At 37.6% G+C, this 25,826-nt stretch overlaps 1 protein-coding gene across 4 annotated transcripts in view; it reads right to left on the reverse strand.

Annotated features, from left to right (window-relative positions):
* The window catches only part of LOC117331570, a 63,502-nt gene that overhangs the window by 16,290 nt on the left and 21,386 nt on the right, over positions 1-25,826 (reverse strand). For all 4 annotated transcript variants that reach the window (XM_033890376.1, XM_033890385.1, XM_033890367.1 and 1 more), the window contains 7 exons: positions 19,278-19,392; positions 17,711-17,785; positions 17,086-17,174; positions 16,438-16,511; positions 13,783-13,859; positions 1,090-1,173; positions 853-923 (listed from right to left, as the gene is read on the reverse strand). In XM_033890376.1, coding sequence (XP_033746267.1) covers positions 853-923; positions 1,090-1,173; positions 13,783-13,859; positions 16,438-16,511; positions 17,086-17,174; positions 17,711-17,785; positions 19,278-19,392 — 585 coding nt within the window. The remainder of the gene's footprint in view (positions 1-852; positions 924-1,089; positions 1,174-13,782; positions 13,860-16,437; positions 16,512-17,085; positions 17,175-17,710; positions 17,786-19,277; positions 19,393-25,826) is intronic.

The raw sequence follows: 25,826 nt of genomic DNA on the forward strand, positions 1-25,826 counted from the left end.
CACATAATGGACACAAAATGATTGACAACGTACTATGTACTTGTTCACGAGTGTATTAAGTGTACAATTTATTTGAAAACAAACACACTGCATTGGATCATATCTAATTATGTTTGGTTTTGTGGGAATCGTTTAGTGTTTAAACATGATGCTTTACTCCCAAGCAATATAGGACCCACGCGAGAGTACCAGTGGTACTTCTGAATTCAAGCCTGATGATATTAGCGACAGCGAAATAAAAGCAAATAAGACCTATGGAATTCTAGTCTGGAAATCTACCGAATGAGAAGAAGCTATATAATCGCCTCTAGCATACTCCAGTAGTAAGAAGGAATCCGCTAATATGATTGCCCTACGAAACCATGATTTGACAAATCTTTTCCCATCGGACGAAAACCTGATGTAAGATGTTATAACCTAAGTGGGACGTTTAAAGTCACGTCTCGCTACATGGCAATATTTCAAAATACGACATTATCACACATGATACAAAATATTGATGTAACATTCAGTAACATCAGTGATAAATCAGCTCAAGTTCCCATCATTATCAAATACAACGTACAATTATTTAGCAAACTCAGACCATTCAACACACATTGACAATCAAGCGCGTGCCTATTATATGTAAGAGCAAATTGCATTATGCGTTGTCATGAAATTAATTTCAAATTACATAAAATCGTTATACGTATAATTGGAACAAACGTTTATCAAAACTTATTCAAGAAGCTCATAATGTGGTTTGAAAAAGAACTCTTTGCTGATACGGAGGGATACGTGGTTAACACAGATATGGTGTTAAAAAACATTCTAAATCCACAATTAAAGCATGAGGTCAGAAACACTTACTTAATGAAGGTGTTGTGATCGGAGTCAGTCACAGTCTTTTTACCACCCGCCATAAATATATCTTCAAAATCCTGTAATGGAAACACAAAGTATTTTACAAACAGATACACCATCCATCCATCCATCCATCCATTCATCCATTTTATTTGTAAAAATATTTAGACGTACTTAATATACATATGAATACATTAATAAATATTAATATCGAGAATCATAACATATTGGTGATGTACCTACCTCGCCTGATATACAGAGTAGCTCTGTAGCAGTCTGTGTGCTGACTGTGGCTTGTCTCCTACTCTGGGAGATCACAGCTAGTTCCTGTGTACACAAAACCAACAAAATATCACGAGTGTGTTACATAGATTTAGTATGTTAAAACGACATACTTTACAAAAACATGTACATACACATCTAGTTTATAACTTAATCTTTTAACACACCTATTCCACTTTAAAATCCGTTTAATGATTGAGTACATTAAAAATAAATTAAGTCGATATATTGACGTCCGATTACATTGGTATCCAGTTTCCTGTTTACACGGGCAATAGTTGACAGATTTCCATCAGGTACACTTCATATACTATACCCAACAGTAAACTACGCATCGCATTAAATATGTATCTCTCGGATGTTATCTGCTGTTTACATATTATTACATTAATATAAGAATACAGAATTAAAATCAGTCTTTTTACATAAGATACGCATTAAATGTATCTAATGGTAGTGAAATGATACTAATACAATATCTCAGGATTATTGACTGATATAGCTGCAGTTTTACCAATTGTGTAGGATAAAATTTCTCTCCAATATTCCTCACTTTATACAGTAAACTCGCGGTATGCGGTCCCCTGTTTATAAGCGGTAAAACCATTATCCTCGATTGAATGCCCCTCACTTATAAACAATAAATAATTATAAAAAGTCATTTTTACATACAATAAAATACCGATATAATGACTCTCCTTTATATCTTGTTAAATCATAATAAAGCCCTTCTATCATATGTTGTAAACCTCGATATACTGTCCTTCGTTCAGATACAATAAACCTCTATATAATTCTCGTTATAATTGTCCACGTTTATATACAGTAAATCTTCAATTTTATGTCTATGACTTGCACACAACAATACCTAATTATCTATAGATACAATATCGATACAATGTTCCTTTTCATAAACCCTTACTAATCAGTATAACGCCCTTTACTTGTACAGTTTAATCTCGATATAAAGTCTCGAATAACATCAACCTCTCTGACTGTCGACCTATTATAAGTTTGATTTTTTCCTTTCCTGACAAATTTTCTTAATAAACAACTCACATGTTTTAATATGCCAACATTTTGCTTGGAAAACGATGATTGTATATCGAGTTTTTATGAATCCATTTAAAGCCAATTCACGGCTTTAAAAATCGTGCATGCATTGAAAATAATTTGCGTTTTGTGATATATATATACCTTCCTATCTACACAAGAAATCACACTGCTTGGGGTCTAACATTCTCGACAAAACATCCTGGATGATATAAAAATCGAGTTCACGGATGATAAGGCCATTAAAGACCAGTTTTATAACTATCAAATTGAAACTTTTAATCAGTTCTTACCACCAACTGGTATCGGTTTCATAGCCTGATTTGTTTCTGTCAGTGTGTCGACCCCAAAACCTTTCTCGCATTAACACCCAAAAGACCAGGTGAGGCATAAAGAGAGGGAACAAACTTAGACAGAAGATATAGATCATGTACGTTTGAATGGTGATATATTTCGGACAAAGCAACAATTCCGATTCAGGAGGTTCCCACATTAGTCGATCCTTACAGTGTACAATGTCTACAGTTGGTACCTGTCATACTAGTTTGTGTTAGATCCTGTACAGTTGGTACCTGTCATACTAGTTTGTGTTAGGTCCTGTACACTTGGTACCTGTCATACTAGTTTGTGTTTGGTCCTGTACACCTGGTACCTGTCATACTAGTTTGTGTTAGATCCTGTACACCTGGTACCTGTCATAATAGTTTGTGTTAGATCCTGTACAGTTGGTACCTGTCATACTAGTTTGTGTCATGTCCTGTACAGTTGGTACCTGTCATACTAGTTTGTGTTAGGTCCTGTACATCTGGTACCTGTCATACTAGTTTGTGTTAGGTCCTGTACAGTTGGTACTTGTCATACTAGTTTGTGTCATGTCCTGTACAGTTGGTACCTGTCATACTAGTTTGTGTTAGGTCCTGTACACCTGGTACCTGTCATACTAGTTTGTGTTAGGTCCTGTACACCTGGTACCTGTCATACTAGTTTGTGTTAGATCATGTACAGTTGGTACCTGTCATACTAGTTTGTGTCAGGTCCTGTACACCTGGTACCTGTCATACTAGTTTGTGTTAGGTCCTGTACACCTGGTACCTGTCATACTAGTTTGTGTTAGATCATGTACAGTTGGTACCTGTCATACTAGTTTGTGTCAGGTCCTGTACACCTGGTACCTGTCATACTAGTTTGTGTTAGGTCCTGTACACCTGGTACCTGTCATACTAGTTTGTGTTAGATCCTGTACAGTTGGTACCTGTCATACTAGTTTGTGTTAGGTCCTGTACAGTTGGTACCTGTCATACTAGTTTGTGTTAGATCCTGTACAGTTGGTACCTGTCATACTAGTTTGTGTTAGATCCTGTAAGTTGGTACCTGTCATACTAGTTTGTGTCAGGTCCTGTACAGTTGGTACCTGTCATACTAGTTTGTGTCATGTCCTGTACACCTGGTACCTGTCATACTAGTTTGTGTTAGATCCTGTACACCTGGTACCTGTCATACTAGTTTGTGTTTGGTCCTGTACAGTTGTACCTGTCATACTAGTTTGTGTTTGGTCCTGTACAGTTGGTACCTGTCATACTAGTTTGAGTTAGGTCCTGTACAGTTGGTACCTGTCATACTAGTTTGTGTTAGGATCCTGTAAAGTTGGTACCTGTCATACTAGTTTGTGTTAGGTCCTGTACAGTTGGTACCTGTCATACTAGTTTGTGTTAGGTCCTGTACAGTTGGTACCTGTCATACTAGTTTGTGTTAGGTCCTGTACACCTGGTACCTGTCATACTAGTTTGTGTTAGGTCCTGTACAGTTGGTACCTGTCATACTAGTTTGTGTTAGATCCTGTACACCTGGTACCTGTCATACTAGTTTGTGTTAGATCCTGTACAGTTGGTATCTGTCACACTAGTTTGTGTCATGTCCTGTACAGTTGTACCTGTCATACTAGTTTGTGTTAGGTCCTGTACAGTTGGTACCTGTCATACTAGTTTGTGTTAGGTCCTGTACACCTGGTACCTGTCATACTAGTTTGTGTTAGATCCTGTACAGTTGGTATCTGTCACACTAGTTTGTGTCATGTCCTGTACAGTTGTACCTGTCATACTAGTTTGAGTTAGGTCCTGTACACCTGGTACCTGTCATACTAGTTTGTGTTAGGTCCTGTACACCTGGTACCTGTCATACTAGTTTGTGTTAGGTCCTGTACACCTGGTACCTGTCATACTAGTTTGTGTTAGGTCCTGTACACCTGGTACCTGTCATACTAGTTTGTGTTAGATCCTGTACAGTTGGTACCTGTCATACTAGTTTGTGTTAGGTCCTGTACACCTGGTACCTGTCATACTATTTTGTGTTAGATCCTGTACACCTGGTACCTGTCATACTAGTTTGTGGTAGGTCCTGTACACCTGGTACCTGTAATACTAGTTTGAGTTAGGTCCTGTACAGTTGGTACCTGTCATACTAGTTTGTGTTAGATCCTGTACAGTTGTTACCTGTCATACTAGTTTGTGTTAGATCCTGTACACCTGGTACCTGTCATACTAGTTTGTGTTAGGTCCTGTACACCTGGTACCTGTCATACTAGTTTGTGTTAGGTCCTGTACAGTTGGTACATGTCATACTAGTTTGTGTTAGATCCTGTACAGCTGGTACCTGTCATACTAGTTTGTGTCATGTCCTGTACAGTTGGTACCTGTCATACTAGTTTGTGTCAGGTCCTGTACAGTTGGTACCTGTCATACTAGTTTGTGTTAGATCCTGTACAGTTGGTACCTGTCATACTAGTTTGTGTTAGGTCATGTACAGTTGGTACCTGTCATACTAGTTTGTGTTAGATCCTGTACAGTTGGTACCTGTCATACTAGTTTATGTTAGATCCTGTACACCTGGTACCTGTCATACTAGTTTGTGTTAGGTCCTGTACAGTTGGTACCTGTCATACTAGTTTGTGTTAGGTCCTGTACACCTGGTACCTGTCATACTAGTTTGTGTTAGATCCTGTACAGTTGGTACCTGTCATACTAGTTTGTGTTAGATCCTGTACAGTTGGTACCTGTCATACTAGTTTGTGTTAGGTCCTGTACACCTGGTACCTGTCATACTAGTTTGTGTTAGATCCTGTACAGTTGGTACCTGTCATACTAATTTGTGTTTGGTCCTGTACACCTGGTACCTGTCATACTAGTTTGTGTTTGGTCCTGTACAGTTGGTACCTGTCATACTAGTTTGTGTTAGGTCCTGTACACCTGGTACCTGTCATACTAGTTTGTGTTTGGTCCTATACAGTTGGTACCTGTCATACTAGTTTGTGTTAGGTCCTGTACAGTTGGTACCTGTCATACTAGTTTGTGTTAGGTCCTGTACAGTTGGTACCTGTCATACTAGTTTGTGTTAGATCCTGTACAGTTGGTACCTGTCATACTAGTTTGTGTCATGTCCTGTACACCTGGTACCTGTCATACTAGTTTGTGTTAGGTCCTGTACAGTTGGTACCTGTCATACTAGTTTGTGTCATGTCCTGTACACCTGGTACCTGTCATACTAGTTTGTGTTAGGTCCTGTACAGTTGGTACCTGTCATACTAGTTTGTGTTTGGTCCTGTACAGTTGGTACCTGTCATACTAGTTTGTGTTAGGTCCTGTACAGTTGGTACCTGTCATACTAGTTTGTGTCATGTCCTGTACAGTTGGTACCTGTCATACTAGTTTGTGTTAGGTCCTGTACACCTGGGACCTGTCATACTAGTTTGTGTTAGATCCTGTACACCTGGTACCTGTCATACTAGTTTGTGTCATGTCCTGTACAGTTGGTACCTGTCATACTAGTTTGTGTTAGGTCCTGTACACCTGGTACCTGTAATACTAGTTTGTGTTAGATCCTGTACAGTTGGTACCTGTCATACTAGTTTGTGTTAGATCCTGTACAGTTGGTACCTGTCATACTAGTTTGTGTTAGATCCTGTACAGTTGGTACCTGTCATACTAGTTTGTGTTAGATCCTGTACAGTTGGTACCTGTCATACTAGTTTGTGTTAGGTCCTGTACACCTGGTACCTGTCATACTAGTTTGTGTCATGTCCTGTACAGTTGGTACCTGTCATACTAGTTTGTGTTAGATCCTGTACAGTTGGTATCTGTCACACTAGTTTGTGTCATGTCCTGTACAGTTGTACCTGTCATACTAGTTTGTGTTAGGTCCTGTACAGTTGGTACCTGTCATACTAGTTTGTGTTAGGTCCTGTACACCTGGTACCTGTCATACTAGTTTGTGTTAGATCCTGTACAGTTGGTATCTGTCACACTAGTTTGTGTCATGTCCTGTACAGTTGTACCTGTCATACTAGTTTGAGTTAGGTCCTGTACACCTGGTACCTGTCATACTAGTTTGTGTTAGGTCCTGTACACCTGGTACCTGTCATACTAGTTTGTGTTAGGTCCTGTACACCTGGTACCTGTCATACTAGTTTGTGTTAGGTCCTGTACACCTGGTACCTGTCATACTAGTTTGTGTTAGATCCTGTACAGTTGGTACCTGTCATACTAGTTTGTGTTAGGTCCTGTACACCTGGTACCTGTCATACTAGTTTGTGTTAGATCCTGTACACCTGGTACCTGTCATACTAGTTTGTGGTAGGTCCTGTACACCTGGTACCTGTAATACTAGTTTGAGTTAGGTCCTGTACAGTTGGTACCTGTCATACTAGTTTGTGTTAGATCCTGTACAGTTGGTACCTGTCATACTAGTTTGTGTTAGATCCTGTACACCTGGTACCTGTCATACTAGTTTGTGTTAGGTCCTGTACACCTGGTACCTGTCATACTAGTTTGTGTTAGGTCCTGTACAGTTGGTACCTGTCATACTAGTTTGTGTTAGATCCTGTACAGCTGGTACCTGTCATACTAGTTTGTGTCATGTCCTGTACAGTTGGTACCTGTCATACTAGTTTGTGTCAGGTCCTGTACAGTTGGTACCTGTCATACTAGTTTGTGTTAGATCCTGTACAGTTGGTACCTGTCATACTAGTTTGTGTTAGGTCCTGTACAGTTGGTACCTGTCATACTAGTTTGTGTTAGATCCTGTACAGTTGGTACCTGTCATACTAGTTTGTGTTAGATCCTGTACACCTGGTACCTGTCATACTAGTTTGTGTTAGGTCCTGTACAGTTGGTACCTGTCATACTAGTTTGTGTTAGGTCCTGTACAGTTGGTACCTGTCATACTAGTTTGTGTTAGATCCTGTACAGTTGGTACCTGTCATACTAGTTTGTGTCATGTCCTGTACACCTGGTACCTGTCATACTAGTTTGTGTTAGGTCCTGTACAGTTGGTACCTGTCATACTAGTTTGTGTCATGTCCTGTACACCTGGTACCTGTCATACTAGTTTGTGTTAGGTCCTGTACAGTTGGTACCTGTCATACTAGTTTGTGTTTGGTCCTGTACAGTTGGTACCTGTCATACTAGTTTGTGTTAGATCCTGTACAGTTGGTACCTGTCATACTAGTTTGTGTCATGTCCTGTACAGTTGGTACCTGTCATACTAGTTTGTGTTAGGTCCTGTACACCTGGGACCTGTCATACTAGTTTGTGTTAAATCCTGTACACCTGGTACCTGTCATACTAGTTTGTGTCATGTCCTGTACAGTTGGTACCTGTCATACTAGTTTGTGTTAGGTCCTGTACACCTGGTACCTGTAATACTAGTTTGTGTTAGATCCTGTACAGTTGGTACCTGTCATACTAGTTTGTGTTAGATCCTGTACAGTTGGTACCTGTCATACTAGTTTGTGTTAGATCCTGTACAGTTGGTACCTGTCATACTAGTTTGTGTTAGATCCTGTACAGTTGGTACCTGTCATACTAGTTTGTGTTAGGTCCTGTACACCTGGTACCTGTCATACTAGTTTGTGTCATGTCCTGTACAGTTGGTACCTGTCATACTAGTTTGTGTTAGGTCCTGTACACCTGGTACCTGTAATACTAGTTTGTGTTAGATCCTGTACAGTTGGTACCTGTCATACTAGTTTGTGTTAGGTCCTGTACAGTTGGTACCTGTCATACTAGTTTGTGTTAGGTCCTGTACACCTGGTACCTGTCATACTAGTTTGTGTCATGTCCTGTACAGTTGGTACCTGTCATACTAGTTTGTGTTAGATCCTGTACAGTTGGTACCTGTCATACTAGTTTGTGTCATGTCCTGTACACCTGGTACCTGTCATACTAGTTTGTGTTAGATCCTGTACACCTGGTACCTGTCATACTAGTTTGTGTTAGATCCTGTACACCTGGTACCTGTCATACTAGTTTGTGTTAGGTCCTGTACAGTTGGTACCTGTCATACTAGTTTGTGTTAGATCCTGTACACCTGGTACCTGTCATACTAGTTTGTGTTAGGTCCTGTACAGTTGGTACCTGTCATACTAGTTTGTGTTAGGTCCTGTACACCTGGTACCTGTCATACTAGTTTGTGTTAGATCCTGTTCAGTTGGTATCTGTCATACTAGTTTGTGTTAGATCCTGTAGAGTTGGTACCTGTCATACTAGTTTGTGTTAGGTCCTGTACAGTTGGTACTTGTCATACTAGTTTGTGTTAGATCCTGTACAGTTGGTACCTGTCATACTAGTTTGTGTCATGTCCTGTACACCTGGTACCTGTCATACTAGTTTGTGTTAGGTCCTGTACAGTTGGTACCTGTCATACTAGTTTGTGTCATGTCCTGTACACCTGGTACCTGTCATACTAGTTTGTGTCATGTCCTGTACACCTGGTACCTGTCATACTAGTTTGTGTCATGTCCTGTACAGTTGGTACCTGTCATACTAGTTTGTGTTAGATCCTGTACAGTTGGTACCTGTCATACTAGTTTGTGTCATGTCCTGTACAGTTGGTACCTGTCATACTAGTTTGTGTTAGATCCTGTACAGTTAGTACCTGTCATACTAGTTTGTGTTAGATCCTGTACAGTTGGTACCTGTCATACTAGTTTGTGTCATGTCCTGTACACCTGGTACCTGTCATACTAGTTTGTGTTAGGTCCTGTACAGTTGGTACCTGTCATACTAGTTTGTGTCATGTCCTGTACACCTGGTACCTGTCATACTAGTTTGTGTCATGTCCTGTACACCTGGTACCTGTCATACTAGTTTGTGTCATGTCCTGTACAGTTGGTACCTGTCATACTAGTTTGTGTTAGATCCTGTACAGTTGGTACCTGTCATACTAGTTTGTGTCATGTCCTGTACAGTTGGTACCTGTCATACTAGTTTGTGTTAGATCCTGTACAGTTGGTACCTGTCATACTAGTTTGTGTTAGATCCTGTACAGTTGGTACCTGTCATACTAGTTTGTGTCAGGTCCTGTACAGTTGGTACCTGTCATACTAGTTTGTGTCATGTCCTGTACAGTTGGTACCTGTCATACTAGTTTGTGTTAGATCCTGTACAGTTGGTACCTGTCATACTAGTTTGTGTTAGGTCCTGTACACCTGGTACCTGTCATACTAGTTTGTTTCATGTCCTGTACAGTTGGTACCTGTCATACTAGTTTGTGTTAGATCCTGTACAGTTGGTACCTGTCATACTAGTTTGTGTCATGTCCTGTACAGTTGGTACCTGTCATACTAGTTTGTGTCATGTCCTGTACAGTTGTTACCTGTCATACTAGTTTGTGTCATGTCCTGTACAGTTGGTACCTGTCATACTAGTTTGTGTTAGGTCCTGTACACCTGGTACCTGTCATACTAGTTTGTGTTAGATCCTGTACAGTTGGTACCTGTCATACTAGTTTGTGTTAGATCCTGTACAGTTGGTACCTGTCATACTAGTTTGTGTTAGGTCCTGTACACCTGGTACCTGTCATACTAGTTTGTGTCATGTTCTGTACACCTGGTACCTGTCATACTAGTTTGTGTTAGGTCCTGTACAGTTGGTACCTGTCATACTAGTTTGTGTTAGGTCCTGTACACCTGGTACCTGTCATACTAGTTTGTGTTAGGTCCTGTACAGTTGGTACCTGTCATACTAGTTTGTGTCATGTCCTGTACAGTTGGTACCTGTCATACTAGTTTGTGTCATGTCCTGTACAGTTGGTACCTGTCATACTAGTTTGTGTTAGATCATGTACTATGAAAATGATTTAACATTAGAACGTATGGCCGATATGTGTACCACAGATCACATCTTTAACGATTGGTAGCGATACTGACTTAATTAGGTTTTGAAATGCGTTATGTTGACTATATAACCTCATATAACGGAATGCAACAGGTTATATCAATAGAAAGATCGAAGCGATAAAATGATTACAGAACGTTAGACACATGAGTACACATCCTGGTCATGGTTCATAAAATAGTCTCAAAGATTTTTACATAAGGGACAGTAGCCAGAGTTTCATGACAGGAAGATGACTTGTCAATATTGTTCTTATCAGGCACATTAGAGGTGCAGCCATAACATAGTTATTGATAAACTTAAATCACACAAAATCAAGAATATTGACTGTTCATCTTCAAAGGAGTGGTCTGGTTCACCTCATAACAGGATTTATACAGCCCATTATCGGCGTGCACATTATGGCATTATTACTTCCTCTCGATATATTTCATTAAATATAACATTCTTCATTGAGAAATAGACGAGGAATTTTAAAGCTCTGAAATCTACCTCTGGTAATAAATTTATTAGTTTTTAATTATTGAGCTATTATGACCAGAAATCCTATATTCCAACAAAATCCATTAAAAAGGAGTTGTAAATATGATTTAGTTTCGAATCATTGAATATAACATCAAAACGGTGTGAAAGACACTTAAAATGAATATTATCAATATATATTGTGTTTTCTGATTATTCCTATATAATACACGATTGGATGTGGAATGCATCTTACGGATCTAGGTATATCATATTTTGCTAAAATTGTTTGTAATCCGTGTATGCCTCATCTTAATTATTCATATCAATGACTCGTCTGAATGGCTCGTCTTAATAGCTCATTTTAACGACTCGTATCAATGACTCATATCAAGGACTCATTTCAATGACTCGACTCAAGGACTCATCTTAATGACTCATTTGAATGACTCGTCTCAATGACTCATATCAATGACTCATCTCAATGACTCATCTCAATGACGCATCTCAATGACGCATGACGCGTGATGTTAATTTTGGCTGATGAAGGAATCCGCAAATTGTACTTATGAAATATGTATGTACTGTTCCTTTATTTGAACCACCCAGTAGCGTGCGGTATATGTAGGTCCAATCCAAAATAACTGTCACAAAATAAAGTTCTACGTGTACAAACTTCAATGTCTTTTTATAATATCTTTCAAGTTGACTTTGTTGTCTTTGATAAGGACAACCAGAAAAGAAGTTTGTAAGTTCTGGACAACATATCATCAACAGCCATCTTCTGTTACATGTCCATGTCAAACACTGGTAACTTACCACAAATGACATGCCCCTGTCAAACTCTTGGAACTTACCACGAATTGCATGCCCCTGTCAAACACTGGTAACTTACCCCGAATAACATGTCCCTGTCAAACACTGGAAACTTACCCCGAATTACATACCCCTGTCAAACACTGGTAACTTACCCCGAATGACATACCCCTGTCAAACACTGGTAACTTACCCCGAATGACATGCCCCTGTCAAACACTGGTAACTTACTCCGAATGACATACCCCTGTCAAACACTGGTAACTTACCCCGAATGACATACCCCTGTCAAACACTGGTAACTTACCCGAATGAAAAACCCCTGTCAAACACTTGTAACTTACCCGAATGACATGCCCCTGTCAAACATTGGTAACTGCCCACGAATGACATGCCCCTGTCAAACACTGGTAACTTACCCGAATGACATGCCTCTGTCAAACACTGGTAACTTACCCGAATGACATACCCCTGTCAACACCTTGGTAACTTACCCCGAATGACATGCCCCTGTCAAACCCTGGTAACTTACCCCGAATGACATACCCCTGTCAAACACTGGTAACTTACCCCGAATGACATACCCTGTCAAACACTGGTAACTTACCCGAATGACATACCCCTGTCAAACACTGGTAACTTACCCGAATGACATACCCCTGTCAAACACTGGTAACTTACCCGAATGACATGCCCCTGTCAAACACTGGTAACTTACCCCGAATGACATGCCCCTGTCACACCCTGTTAACTTACCCCGAATGACATGCCCCTGTCAAACACTGGTAACTTACCCCGAATGGCATACCCCTGTCAAACACTGGTAACTTACCCAGAATGACATGCCTCTGTCAAACACTGGTAACTTACCCAGAATTACATACCCCTGTCAAACACTGGTAACTTACCCAGAATGACATACCCCTGTCAAACACTGGTAACTTACCCAGAATGACATACCCCTGTCAAACACTGGTAACTTACCCCGAATGACATATCCCTGTCAAACACTGGTAACTTACCCCGAATGACATACCCCTGTCAAACACTGATAACTTACCCCGAATGACATGCCTCTGTCAAACACTGGTAACTTACCCAGAATGACATACCTCTGTCAAACACTGGTAACTTACTCCGAATGACATACCCCTGTCAAACACTGGTAACTTACCCCGAATGACATACCCCTGTCAGACACTGGTAACTTACCCCGAATGACATATCCCTGTCAAACACTGGTAACTTACCCCGAATGACATACCCCTGTCAAACACTGGTAACTTACCCCGAATGACATACCTCTGTCAAACACTGGTAACTTACCCCGAATGACATACCTCTGTCAAACACTGGTAACTTACCCCGAATGACATACCTCTGTCAAACACTGGTAACTTACCACGAATGACATGCCCCTGTCAAACACCTGTAACTTACCCCGAATGACATGTCCCTGTCAAACACTTGTAACTTACCCTGAATGACATACCCCTGTCAAACACTGGTAACTTACCCGAATGACATACCCCTGTCAAACACTGGTAACTTACCCGAATGACATGCCCCTGTCAAACACTGGTAACTTACCCCGAATGACATGCCCCTGTCAAACACTGGTAACTTACTCCGAATGACATACCCCTGTCAAACACCTGTAACTTACCCCGAATGACATACCCCTGTCAAACACTGGTAACTTACCCCAAATGACATGCCCCTGTCAAACACTGGTAACTTACCCCGAATGACATGCCCCTGTCAAACACTGGTAACTTACCCGAATGACATGTCCCTGTCAAACACCTGTAACTTACCCCGAATGACATGCCTCTGTCAAACAATTGTAACTTACCCCGAATGACATGCCCCTGTCAAACACTGGTAACTTACCACGAATGACATACCCCTGTCAAACACTGGTAACTTACCCGAATGACATACCCCTGTCAAACACTGGTAACTTACCACGAATGACATACCCCTGTCAAACACTGGTAACTTACCCGAATGACATACCCCTGTCAAACACTGGGAACTTACCCCGAATGATATGCCCCTGTCAAACACTGGTAACTTACCCGAATGACATACCACTGTCAAACACTGGTAACTTTACCGAATGACATACCCCTGTCAAACACTGGTAACTTACCCCGAATGACATGCCTCTGTGCAGACTAACCAATAATTTGGTACCACCATTGTCTTTATCAAATGCCGTAACGATTACTGCAAAACATCAATTTGATAAAACATGTAATTTATTGCCTCAATAGTATCGGTAGAAATAATTAGTTAAACTGTGTAAGATTTTTTTTTGGCCAAATACATGATTTAAAGAGCCAATGAGTTTACCATGCAAAAACCCAGCAAAAATATTGATCATGTACGCTTTATGCTTATCATAAATGAAATAAAAGAAATGGGTAAATAATAGAGAGAGAAAAACGTGTAATTCAACAGAACAATTTCGTATTTGTGCAATGATCACACACATGTGAAAGCAAGAAAAATTGTTAAATAATAGAGAGAAAAAACTTGTTATTCTACACATCTCTTTTGCGGTTGTGCAATGATCACACACATGTGACTATCACCATTTAATTAATACCATATATGTTGGGCAATTAAGAAATATATATCACATAATTGATTCGTCCTTCAATGTATATCATTTAGTCACATGGATCATACATAAAAATAATTAAAATTCAAAAAAATGTTAAAGATTCAACGATTTCAGTAGAATTTAGTGATTATGTAGTGATCGTTTATATGTTTCCTGTTCAAAGTTCGAACACTAAACTGTAATGAGTTCTCTCTCTGTAAGTACCGAGTTTGTTTACATATTGACATCTTAAATCTTTAATTTTACAAACAATCCCAAACATTCCTATCTCCGGTCATTTCGTGTCTTAGCCTTTATTTGATACAGCTTATCTGTGTTTGACTTGGCCATTTAATGTTTATCCAAACATTTCTACCCAACAAAAATCTGGATATATATATAGTATGAACGGCAATCTAGACAAACAGCACTCGTATTTGGCTGGTGTATATGGCAATTCAACAGTAATGTGTTCTATTACCTGTAGACCAACCCACGGTTACATATTCCTGATAAATTGTTTGGTAGGAATACATCATGCGTCATTTTATTTAATATTTCGTTTAATTTATTTCACTATAATATAAAAATTATTGAGAGAAAACTTTATCTAGTTCATTTCATTTCACAAAACCACTGGATAGGGAAAATGCCTATAGAAGCCCTCGGCTTAGGGTGGAATATTGAACTATGATATTGATAATGCAAGACTAGTCTATAAATGCCACTGCAATACGAACCGAATGGTGAATTGTCAGTTCTACCACAATAGGTGAGTGTTATTTATTTCCCAAGGCACGAAATAATCATAACAACTGTTGAATAGCATCCAATTTATACCACACTTCCGTTTTGATTGATTGAAACGGTGACTTTCGACCATGACTATTTTGTAATCACGTGATTCAATGCGATTTGTGTGGCTAACACTTGAAGGCCGCTTGTGATATTTCCATACATTTCCGATATTGTAAATTTTGTATATTAATTAGAGGCATTTCAATTAAGGTCATATCCTTACACCACACTTGTGAAAAGAACACACGTTGACACAAAACAGGTCAATTCATCCTCAGAATAACTTTTTGTTAGAAACAGGTCATACAAACTCGTGGTTGTTGCATATTGTATTTCTTTCACTCTCGTTAGATTTATTTACAAAGTTACCAACAAACACTCACTCAAGCTCGTGTTTCTGAGACTTTTGAAAAAGAGCTAATTCGAGTGGAAGAAATATCATATAGCAAGCACTTGTTGTGTAGCCTCTATTTATATAATTGCATCCCTTTTATGAAAGAGGATAAACATTTACTTATTTATTATCTATTTACTTGTTGATGTATTTATTCATGTATCTATCTATTTATTTATTTATTGAACATGTTACATTAACCTATATTTTAGCAATATCGATCGGTAGATGACTAATAAGCTCCTAGTTGTCTGCAGGTGATTTATTTAAACATTGAATTGTCTACAATCAATGTTTGTTCTCGTTTTCCGTCATCATAGGGAACTTATCAAGGAAAAACACACTAATGGATAAAAAGTTTGTAAATGAAAGAAAATTGAACCATCTACATAGATAAAAGACAAAGTCTTAGTACTCAACCATTATTTTACAAATGTTACAAAACCGAATTAGTATGATTTATTTCAAAATTGCTGATTGCAAAGAACTTTGAGCTTAGATTGTTTACATTTTTCATGAAATATTTTACGAATAAAAAACTATTTGTCTATTCTCCTGGTTCAATTTTTTAAAAAGCGGTTAAAGTGAATACCAACCAAAAAGGACAAGATGTCTAATCTTAGGTAAAGTGCAATTCAAACTAAGTAAAGAACATCGAACAATTACGTGAGTCTACTTCATTCTCATAGCCTCCTTCAGTAAGTCGGATAAGAGAGTACACTTAAAATAAACGTCATGTTCAGTTCCTGTCGATACACACCATAATCACACACTTTATTTACAACTATTAAAACAAAATCGGAGACCGTTATAGCTATACTGGCGAATTGCCCACATGATTTAAAAAAAACTGAGTGTATTAACGGATCTGGAATAAGAAATACTAGTATTCAGTGTTTTGGGTTATTGAATCAGTGGATCCACGCCTTCGTTTTGATAAATTATTTGCTAATGAACACCTGATCATCATTGACATTTGCCTTAAGTTTATGACATTAAGCACGTACCTGTTCCATTAAGAATGAAGTAAAATGATTGGGGGCGGTGCCCTTGTCGAATGATTGCACGTCTCGGCTCGTACCTGAAATAACAAAATATTAATACAATATATAATGTGATGTGTGAATGCACACTTTGTTGGAGCAGGATATCAAATGAGAATAAACAACAACGAAATACCTGTGATATCAATTTGCAAAGCAGTGTTAGTGGCGATTCATGTGATAGGCTATAAATACTGAACCAAATTACATGCCATGCGAAATAAAATGTAATTTAAGGTGTCGTTCAACTTCGTATCTTTATAATATACGTGAGTTGAATGCCCATAATAATGAATAAATCATGTAAAAATCTACAGGTGCGTGGTATAGATATAAGGTCTACACATGAGAATCAATGGTGATGGTGTACATTACAATATGTGAAATGTACACCCTTTCGATTCAATACTGGCAGAGTAAGGTGCGTAACTCTTTTTTCAATGGTTCATTTTCCCTTTTAAATAACCCAGTAAGCGAGACAACTCGGACTACTTTCATAGCTTAAGTATGTATGGTAAATATGTCTGATACAAACCAGTCGACCTGAATTACTTTCATCGCTCAGGGTACTATGGCATATAATTATGAGCAATTAAGGAAATATGTACATACGATTCAAACCAGCCGACATGACAGAGTTGTCGCTGCATTTTCTTTGGATATTCAGCAAAGGCTTTGATTCCTCTCAGAACGATACGAAGCTGAAGATGAAACCAAGAATGGGTCAGAATTGTCCATTATGGACAAAAAATGACATCAATATGTGAGAACTGTCGTAAAAACACTGTTTATTCAGAGTATTCACTCTATCATGTTGACCTTACATACCTTGGTGGTGTTTGACATACAGCTTTATCATACCATTAATCATTTCGTGCGCTAACTGCTTGAGCCTGATGATTGTTTTTTAGTTGGTGGATACTTTATTGCAGGTTATGCTTGATCTCTAAGGTTTGATTGAAATTTCATTAGACGATAATTGATGAGTAACACAAATGTGTGCGCTGAAAGGCTGCACATCGAACATAGATGACAAATTTCGGTGACAATATAATTAACGGAAGGAAGGTCAATGAGGTTGCGACATGACAACTATTCAACAAATGAATACTTCAATATGATGTTTCAGTAAATAAAAAATGACCTTGATATACGTCACATTCAGTTACATATAGAATATGAATGACGTAAATGCGTTTTTAGTTGTTTAACACCACATATCAAAGTAAATACTCACATATTCAATATCCTTCTTTGTTCTTTTACGGGGATTGTCATGCAAAATTCGCTTGGCTTCTTGTGGCATGCGTATCTGGTAAAATAATATACAACACAGTAACTTCCTATCATTTTCCCTCAATGATCACATCACCCCATTAGATCATTAGAATTATTACTATTTATATATCAATTGGGAGAGAACAAGTCAACGGAACATATCTAAAACATTAAGATATAAAACAATGACTATGTTTTTCGTGTTATTTTTAAATGCCGCGATGTCATTAAGCCTATGTGGAGATTCATTCAACGATAAGTCTTGCATTTTTTAAAGATAAATTTCTGTGGTTTTGGATTTTGAATCAATACCCAACTTCAACATTCACAGTTTTTCTTTGTTCGATAAACTAGTAACATTAACTTTGCCGTAAATCATTTTAAATTAATTGTATATATTAGATGTGAAACGAGCAAGGAATATGCATCAAATTTCAATATAAAATTCGGTTTCATGAATAAACAGTCGAATATGCACCTCTATATAGATAACTTCTACAAAACAATAACCTGTAAAAAAGGCCACCCCCACATAACAAGCACCTGTTTATAACGACCACCTCTACATTATAATCGTCTGCTGATAAGGCCTCTCTACAAAACCACTGTCAATAAAGACCACCTCTTCATAACAATCACCTGTTAATAACAGTCACCCAGGATAAACATCATCTGTATATAAAGGCCACCTCTACATAACAATCGCCTGCCTATAAAGGCCACCTCTACATTACAATCACCTGTCTATAACGACCACCTCTATATAACAATCGCATGTCTATAACGACCACCTCTACATTACAATCGCATGTCTATAAAGGCCACCTCTACAACACAATCGCCTGTCTATAACGACCACTTCTACATAATAATCGCCTGTCTATAACGACCACCTCCACATAACAATCACCTGTATATAACGACCATCTCTACATAACAATCACCTGTCTATAAAGGCAACCTCTACATAACGATCACCTGCCTATAAAGGCCATCTGTACATAACAACCGACTGTCTATAAAGGGCATCTCTACATAACGATCACCTGTCTATAAAGGGCATCTCTACATTACAATCACCTGTCAATAAAGGCCACCTCTACATAATAATCACCTGTCAATAAAGGCCACCTCTACATAATAATCACCTGTCAATAAAGGCCATCTCTACATAATAACCTGTCAATAAACGTCACCTGCTTTTGTTTCTACCTTACCCTTTCCCATGACATATGAACGATATAACGATATAAAGTCCTTCTTTACAGTTTTTACCGTTGGTAGTAAATTTCAAATTGGAATTGCGTGTGTTTAATGAAACATGAAATTGATTTATATTCATAAGGGTAAAGTAATATTATTCCATAATCAAGTTATTCGCAAGAGGACTACATTAGTTGTTAAAGTTTGTGCCGGATTCCTTCTGAAGATTTCAAATAAGTATTTTCAAACTATGAATTATGCACACAAAAGTTTTTTTCTTGGTAAGTTAGGCAGAATATTGCATGTTACAATATTTTGCCTACCTGTTTGTTGGCTTTGAATTCACTAGGGTCGAAGAACAGTCCGCCTCTATCCAGCTGGGCGTAGTCCTGGGACACCTGAATGACCGACAGGTACTCCGCCTTTGATGCATTCACACTGAAATAAACAGGAGCAACAGAATATAGGTTATTGGTATAGTTACAACGCTAAACACAACAACAGAATATAGGTTACTGGTATAGTTACAACGCTAAACACAACAACAGAATATAGGTTACTGGTATAGTTACAACGCTAAACACAACAACAGAATATAGGTTACTGGTATAGTTACAACGCTAAACACAACAACAGAATATAGGTTACTGGTATAGTTACATCGCTAAACACAACAACAGAATATAGGTTACTGGTATAATTCCATTGTTACACACAACAACAGAATATAGGTTACTGGTATAGTTACATCGCTAAAAACAACAACAGAATATAGGTTACCGGTATAGTTACATTGTTACACACAACAACAGAATATAGGTTACCGGTATAGTTACATTGTTACACACAACAACAGAATATAGGTTACTGGTATAGTTACATTGTTACACACAACAACAGAATATAGGTTACTGGTATAGTTACATCGCTAAACACAACAATAGAATATAGGTTACTGGTATAGTTACATTGTTATACACAACAACAGAATATACGTTACTGGTATAATTCCATTGTTACACACAACAACAGAATATAGGTTACTGGTATAGTTACATCGCTAAAAACAACAACAGAATATAGGTTACCGGTATAGTTACATTGTTAAACACAACAACAGAATATAGGTTACTTGTATAGTTACATTGTTACACACAACAACAAACTATACAGGTATCATTATCACGTGGTTATAGCTTTCGCTATTTTCGAGGATTAAATGAAATGGTAAACAAAATCCACATTGGAAATAAATTCGATATAAAATCGTATGATTTATCATTTCATAACTTCCACAAAAACCGCACGCATCATTTCAGATCGAACGGCAGAAGTTTAAAATATAAAAAAAAAAATCCTAACAGTCGATACCGTAACACTAGTATACAATGATTCTATTAGAATGAATATGTCTTCTAAAGCCCAAATGTCAAAAAACAAGTCTGATAGATAATATATATATGTATATATGTACGTATTAATTAACCTTCGGGGACCATAATACAGATGACAGACAACCTAATATCAAAAAAGCTGTTTGTTCTATTTTGAATACTTTGCAGAAAAATCATGAACTCTTTCTTGTTATAGAAATAGCAAAGAATACCGACATAATAATGAAAACAAGACTAATCATTCGATATACAATGTATGCCAACGTTCGGAGTAATCTAAATAGCATATCCAGTGATATTTTACAAGCTAAGCATGTATCATGCCTAACCATGGATCTTGCTGTTGATATTTAATCTTCTAAGCTGTCTGTTAATTTCGGCAAAACATGCGTAAAATGCAAGATTCATGAGAACAAAGTAAGCTAATATGGATAACGTATTTTGCATAAGATAACCATAGTGTTATGCACTCAAGACTTTGTGACCAATTCCATTATATAGGATTCAATAGGTGAGTCGATTTGTATGAATTATGATCATGATTCTACACTTAACTATAGCCTATACTAAGACCCGTAAATATAAGTGGACTGGTGTACCATTAGTAACTATTCTGTTAAGTAGGACTCGACCAAATTAGACAAGTCTGTAATTACAATATCGTTGATATCAAAGGTGAGATCAAGCGAATTAAAGTGACAATTCCATATCCCTACAATGACACTTAAACTTCTACATACGTCAGAATCACTCGAAGTCGTGTTTTTTCAGTTCACATTTCCTCCAAATAGTTTAAGTACCTCAGCGTAATTTTACCCTTATTGATATAAAGACTGGGTGTGTATGTCCAATGACCCCATTGTAGGTCACGTATGTCCATTCTTTTGTATGGCGTGTTATTCCAAAACTATTGAATGTTCGATTTCAGAGGTTAAAAACAGTAGTTGAACAGATCGTTTAGGCTTGTTATCATACGATATTGTTTGATGTAATACTGAAATGAAATAATATCATACAAGAAGTATAATTTCTAAAGCAAATAATCATCAGAAAATCAGTCAATGTATTTAATACATTTTCCTTTACACCGCTGGGTTATATTAACCGGAAATCTTGAGATTTAAGCCAAGTCCACTGCCCTATCGATCACGTTTTAAAAAATCTGTGACTTTAATATAAATAAGACACAAATATGATTGTACTCACACGAAAACAGAAAAATCACTTCCTGTAACCGCGAGATAATCAAAAGTTTCTCTCTACTTTATGGTTTAAGTATAATACTTTTCGTTTACAAACGTGTAATTAGAGGATACAATTTATATAAAAAAGGGTGTAACGTCATTACCCTCCGAGTACCAGATGTTGATAGATATAGAGAGAGGATATTTAACAGTGTCTGCATTAATACCAAATATATTTCACGAATGGGGCTAATCTTTTGATATTTTTCCCGAGTGCGCAGCTCGAGTGAAAAATATTAGAAATATTAACCGCATATGTGAAATATATTTGGAATTACTGAAGACTGTTAGATATTCTGTTGCAAGTATGTGCTTTGATTGGTCATATCAGAAAGAACATAACTTCTATAGAATGAATAATTTTCGATATTTCCCTGGTAAGAATGTGATAAATAGAAACCTTAAAGCGATGTTTCTATTGTATGTATTATTTAGTGTAGACGTGTAACTCTGAAGTATAGAGCCGAACCATTCACTGTTCTTGTATTCTAAATTATTTTGAAATCGGTATGGTATGTCAAATCAGCGTCAAAGTAATTCTAAATGAAGCGTTTAATAGCCTAACCTTGAATGATAGCCTCCTTAGCTACACCGAGTTACTTTGAACAATGTCGATTAGTAGTTTACTAATGAGCACCCATACAAACAATAAAATTACCACATAAACTGACTAGTTACTTTATTGTTCAAAAGCTTGTAAAAAGTTGATGTCCGTCCATGTATTCTGAATTAACATACCATAGTTAAAAACCCGTTTACATTTAATAAAAAAAATTTCGTTCATGACAATTTACCTTTTGTAATCTCCAAATCGCACAAACATTTACGCCACGCAAGTCACCATTCAGTGTCAATGATTAGCCGGTTTGTTTTTTTTTATCAAACATAAAAGTTTGCTTTTGAATGAAATACTTTAAATCACTTAGATTTCGCGAATAATTTATTTCGCGAGCCTACTTTTTCAGACAATATCGAGAAGAAATGATTTCGCACGGGCTGATATAGAAATCACTTTAACTTCGCAATAAGGGGCTGTTAGAGTCCTGGACACCTGTATCGGTAACCAATATCCTGGTCGTCAGTCATAGGTGTTGTTTTCGTACAAATAATTGTGAAAAATTTGAATTCGCGATTGACATTTCTCGCGGCGCATTAACGCGAAAATAATCCCATGCGAAATATAAGTAATTTACAGTAGACATATAGAGAGCCGTGAAATGAAATAACCTATAGCATGTACTGGTATATATGTTTAAGACCAGGAACAAAAATTTGTTTATCATTATGTATATACTGCACTAAGCAAATACTTATGTAGAAATGTACATACAGAAGGGTACGTAAACACACACACACTCACCGTGTTTGAATATGTATACACGTACATGTACTTGGTAATTCTAGTTAAGTTAAGAAGCATTACAATAAACATTAGCATACAATTCAAGTAGTTCGTCGGCCTTATCTTGTCGTGTTGTAGTTAAGGAAAACCGATCACCGATAGAAGTACAGCTAGTCGTTCAAAAAGTATATCCGGCATGGATTCCCGTCTTTAAATGATCATGAAACATGTTTTGTTGGCTTATATTATAGTTAGATAATTCTCGCTTTGAACGTGAAATAAAAATTAATATAACACTCGTTTTATCATACAGCTGTTCAGTGTGACTTAGAATAACAGGTATCGATATTTAACTCCTATATTTATTATTTTTTATACCACAATAACGTTATTACACTTCGACACCATATATATGTTCCACAAGGTATTACCAAATGTGAGCTCAGAACGTCATTTGATAAAAGATGACATTCTAGTAACACTAAACACTAATAAAATTAATTGTTGGTAATCGCTTTATTAGATAGACACAGAAACGTTTTAAAACACCAGTAAAAACCTGTGAACTTTAATACTGCTTTAGATATAAAATCACTTAAACTTTTTAGCATAGTAAATCACTAGTAAAGCAACGATTCTATCGCAAATTCATGTATTACGTGATTATGTCTAAACCAATACATATTTGGATGAACACGATAAATACAATGGGAAATCGCGAGTGAAAAAGAATAAGAAACTCCGGTGTGATATGAACAGAAATTCCTCAAAAATGTCATATCGCGTAGGTTAAAACTTTAACGATTTAAACTAGTGTTATATCTGTTCACACCACATAGGACTAATTGATGTCTCATATGTCCTGTAGCACAAATTACTGATATAACGATGAACCCTAATCTTGTGTTATCACTGATAATGTAGGAAATATATGATAAATTAATGACTTGACCCTGGTTATGTTGCATAACATCATGACGAAATGCCAACATTTACAAAATAATGGCGCTTTTGAGCTCTTTATCCCAAACACACACGGAAATAATAAATTTAGCTTTTCCCTTTAACAAAATGGGAATGAACCATTGAAGTGCGGCAGCAACGAAATTAAAGGTAATGTCCTTTCAGCATTAGCCGTATAGTTTCCATTTTTAAACTAACAATTTACAGAAAGCTTAAATTACATTTAAATGAACAAAAGTTCACCAATGCTTTTAGCACTGGGATCTGATATGATTTATCGCTTTCAGGTCAGGTCCCATTTACCTGATCAGAGATATCGTGTTATTTCACGAGCTAATTTAGGGAGATAAAGTGAAGAGCAGGTCGAACATTAATCCGAGTGTTGATATCGCAGGCATACCTGGTACTCCGTTTTAAATGGATATAACAATCCACGTGACGGATTGTATATTTGTACATTGTTTGCTATGTAAATGGTCAAGGATACGTACCGTAATATATATAATTAAACTGACAGGGTAAAAGTACTCATGCTCACTAAATACAGAAAGAAAATAACCCTGATATCCTTATTCCAAATGCATCGTTATCAACTAAAATTAAAACAAGCACAACATAAGATTTCGTCTTGTGTGACCTTAACAACATCATGATAATTTACTTAAAGTATGTAACATATAACCTTGCCTTGATCCCATTTTTTTAAATCTGAGCTTGTTTTACCTTTAATGTTAGGGTCAAATAAAAGTAATCTTTTTGGATCAATGTACTACGAGTGTTTGCGATACAAAAGTGATAATTAGATCACCTTATATCTGATTTATCAACTTTTAGTTCATTGTATATATCCCATATACAGAACCTAATGACAATTCGAAATCTATATATAGTACATAATTGAAATGGGACAATACGAGGGTCTTTTTTCACTCCTCCAGGTTCGTATTTCTGTCATGCATAACTTGTCCCCATATTTGATATATTTGTTATTAAAATGCTTCCAATTTACTTTTCAAAATCACGACAGTTAGAAGCTATTCAAACATTTAGTAATCAACATACTACTTTCGAGCTTTAAATATGTTTAAGTTTCAGGATCAGATAGTTATTAAGCTTCCCCTTCTCACTCCGATTAATTTTCTATTGAAATGATATGTCAAGATAACATGTGATATATTGCATGTTGACGTTCGGGTGACGACACCGAAGATGTTAGTTACACGATTGTCAATCAGATAATAATAATTACGTATATTAAAGTCATAAAGGTGAGAAATGAATATTATCATAATGTGTTGCTATTTAACGTCCTCATAACAGCCAGTGTCGTCATTTGAGGACAACTGCGTAGGGGACATCAATACTAGGGTTATATCAGGTATGAGGACGACTGCGTAGGGGACGCCAACGGCGAGGGTCATATGAGTATGGCTGTCAAGGGGACACCAACGGCGAGGGTCATATGAGTATGGCTGTCTAGGGGACGCCAACGGCCAGGGTCATATGAGTATGGCTGTCCAGGGGACACCAACGGCGAGGGTCATATGAGTATGGCTGTCTAGGGGACACCAACGGCCAGGGTCATATGAGTATGGGTGTCTAGGGGACACCAAAGGCAAGGGTCATATGAGTATGGCTGTCAAGGGGACACCAATGGCGAGGGTCATATGAGTATGGCTGTCTAGGGGACACCAACGACCAGGGCCATATGAGGACGACTGTCCGGGGAACATCAACGGCCAAGGTCATATTGGGACGACTGTCCGGGAAACACCAACGGCCAAGATCATATGAGTATGGCTGTCTAGGGGACACCAACAGCCAGGGTCATTTAAGCATTGAACGGCTTTCAGTTGGCATTCATAGTCAATATGAATGCCAACTGGACAGAGGCAAATTCCATGAAGCGCGCTAGCGCTTCTTGTTGAA

Source organism: Pecten maximus, chromosome 1 (genome assembly GCF_902652985.1).
Source record: "Pecten maximus chromosome 1, xPecMax1.1, whole genome shotgun sequence".
Taxonomy (NCBI): domain Eukaryota; kingdom Metazoa; phylum Mollusca; class Bivalvia; order Pectinida; family Pectinidae; genus Pecten; species Pecten maximus.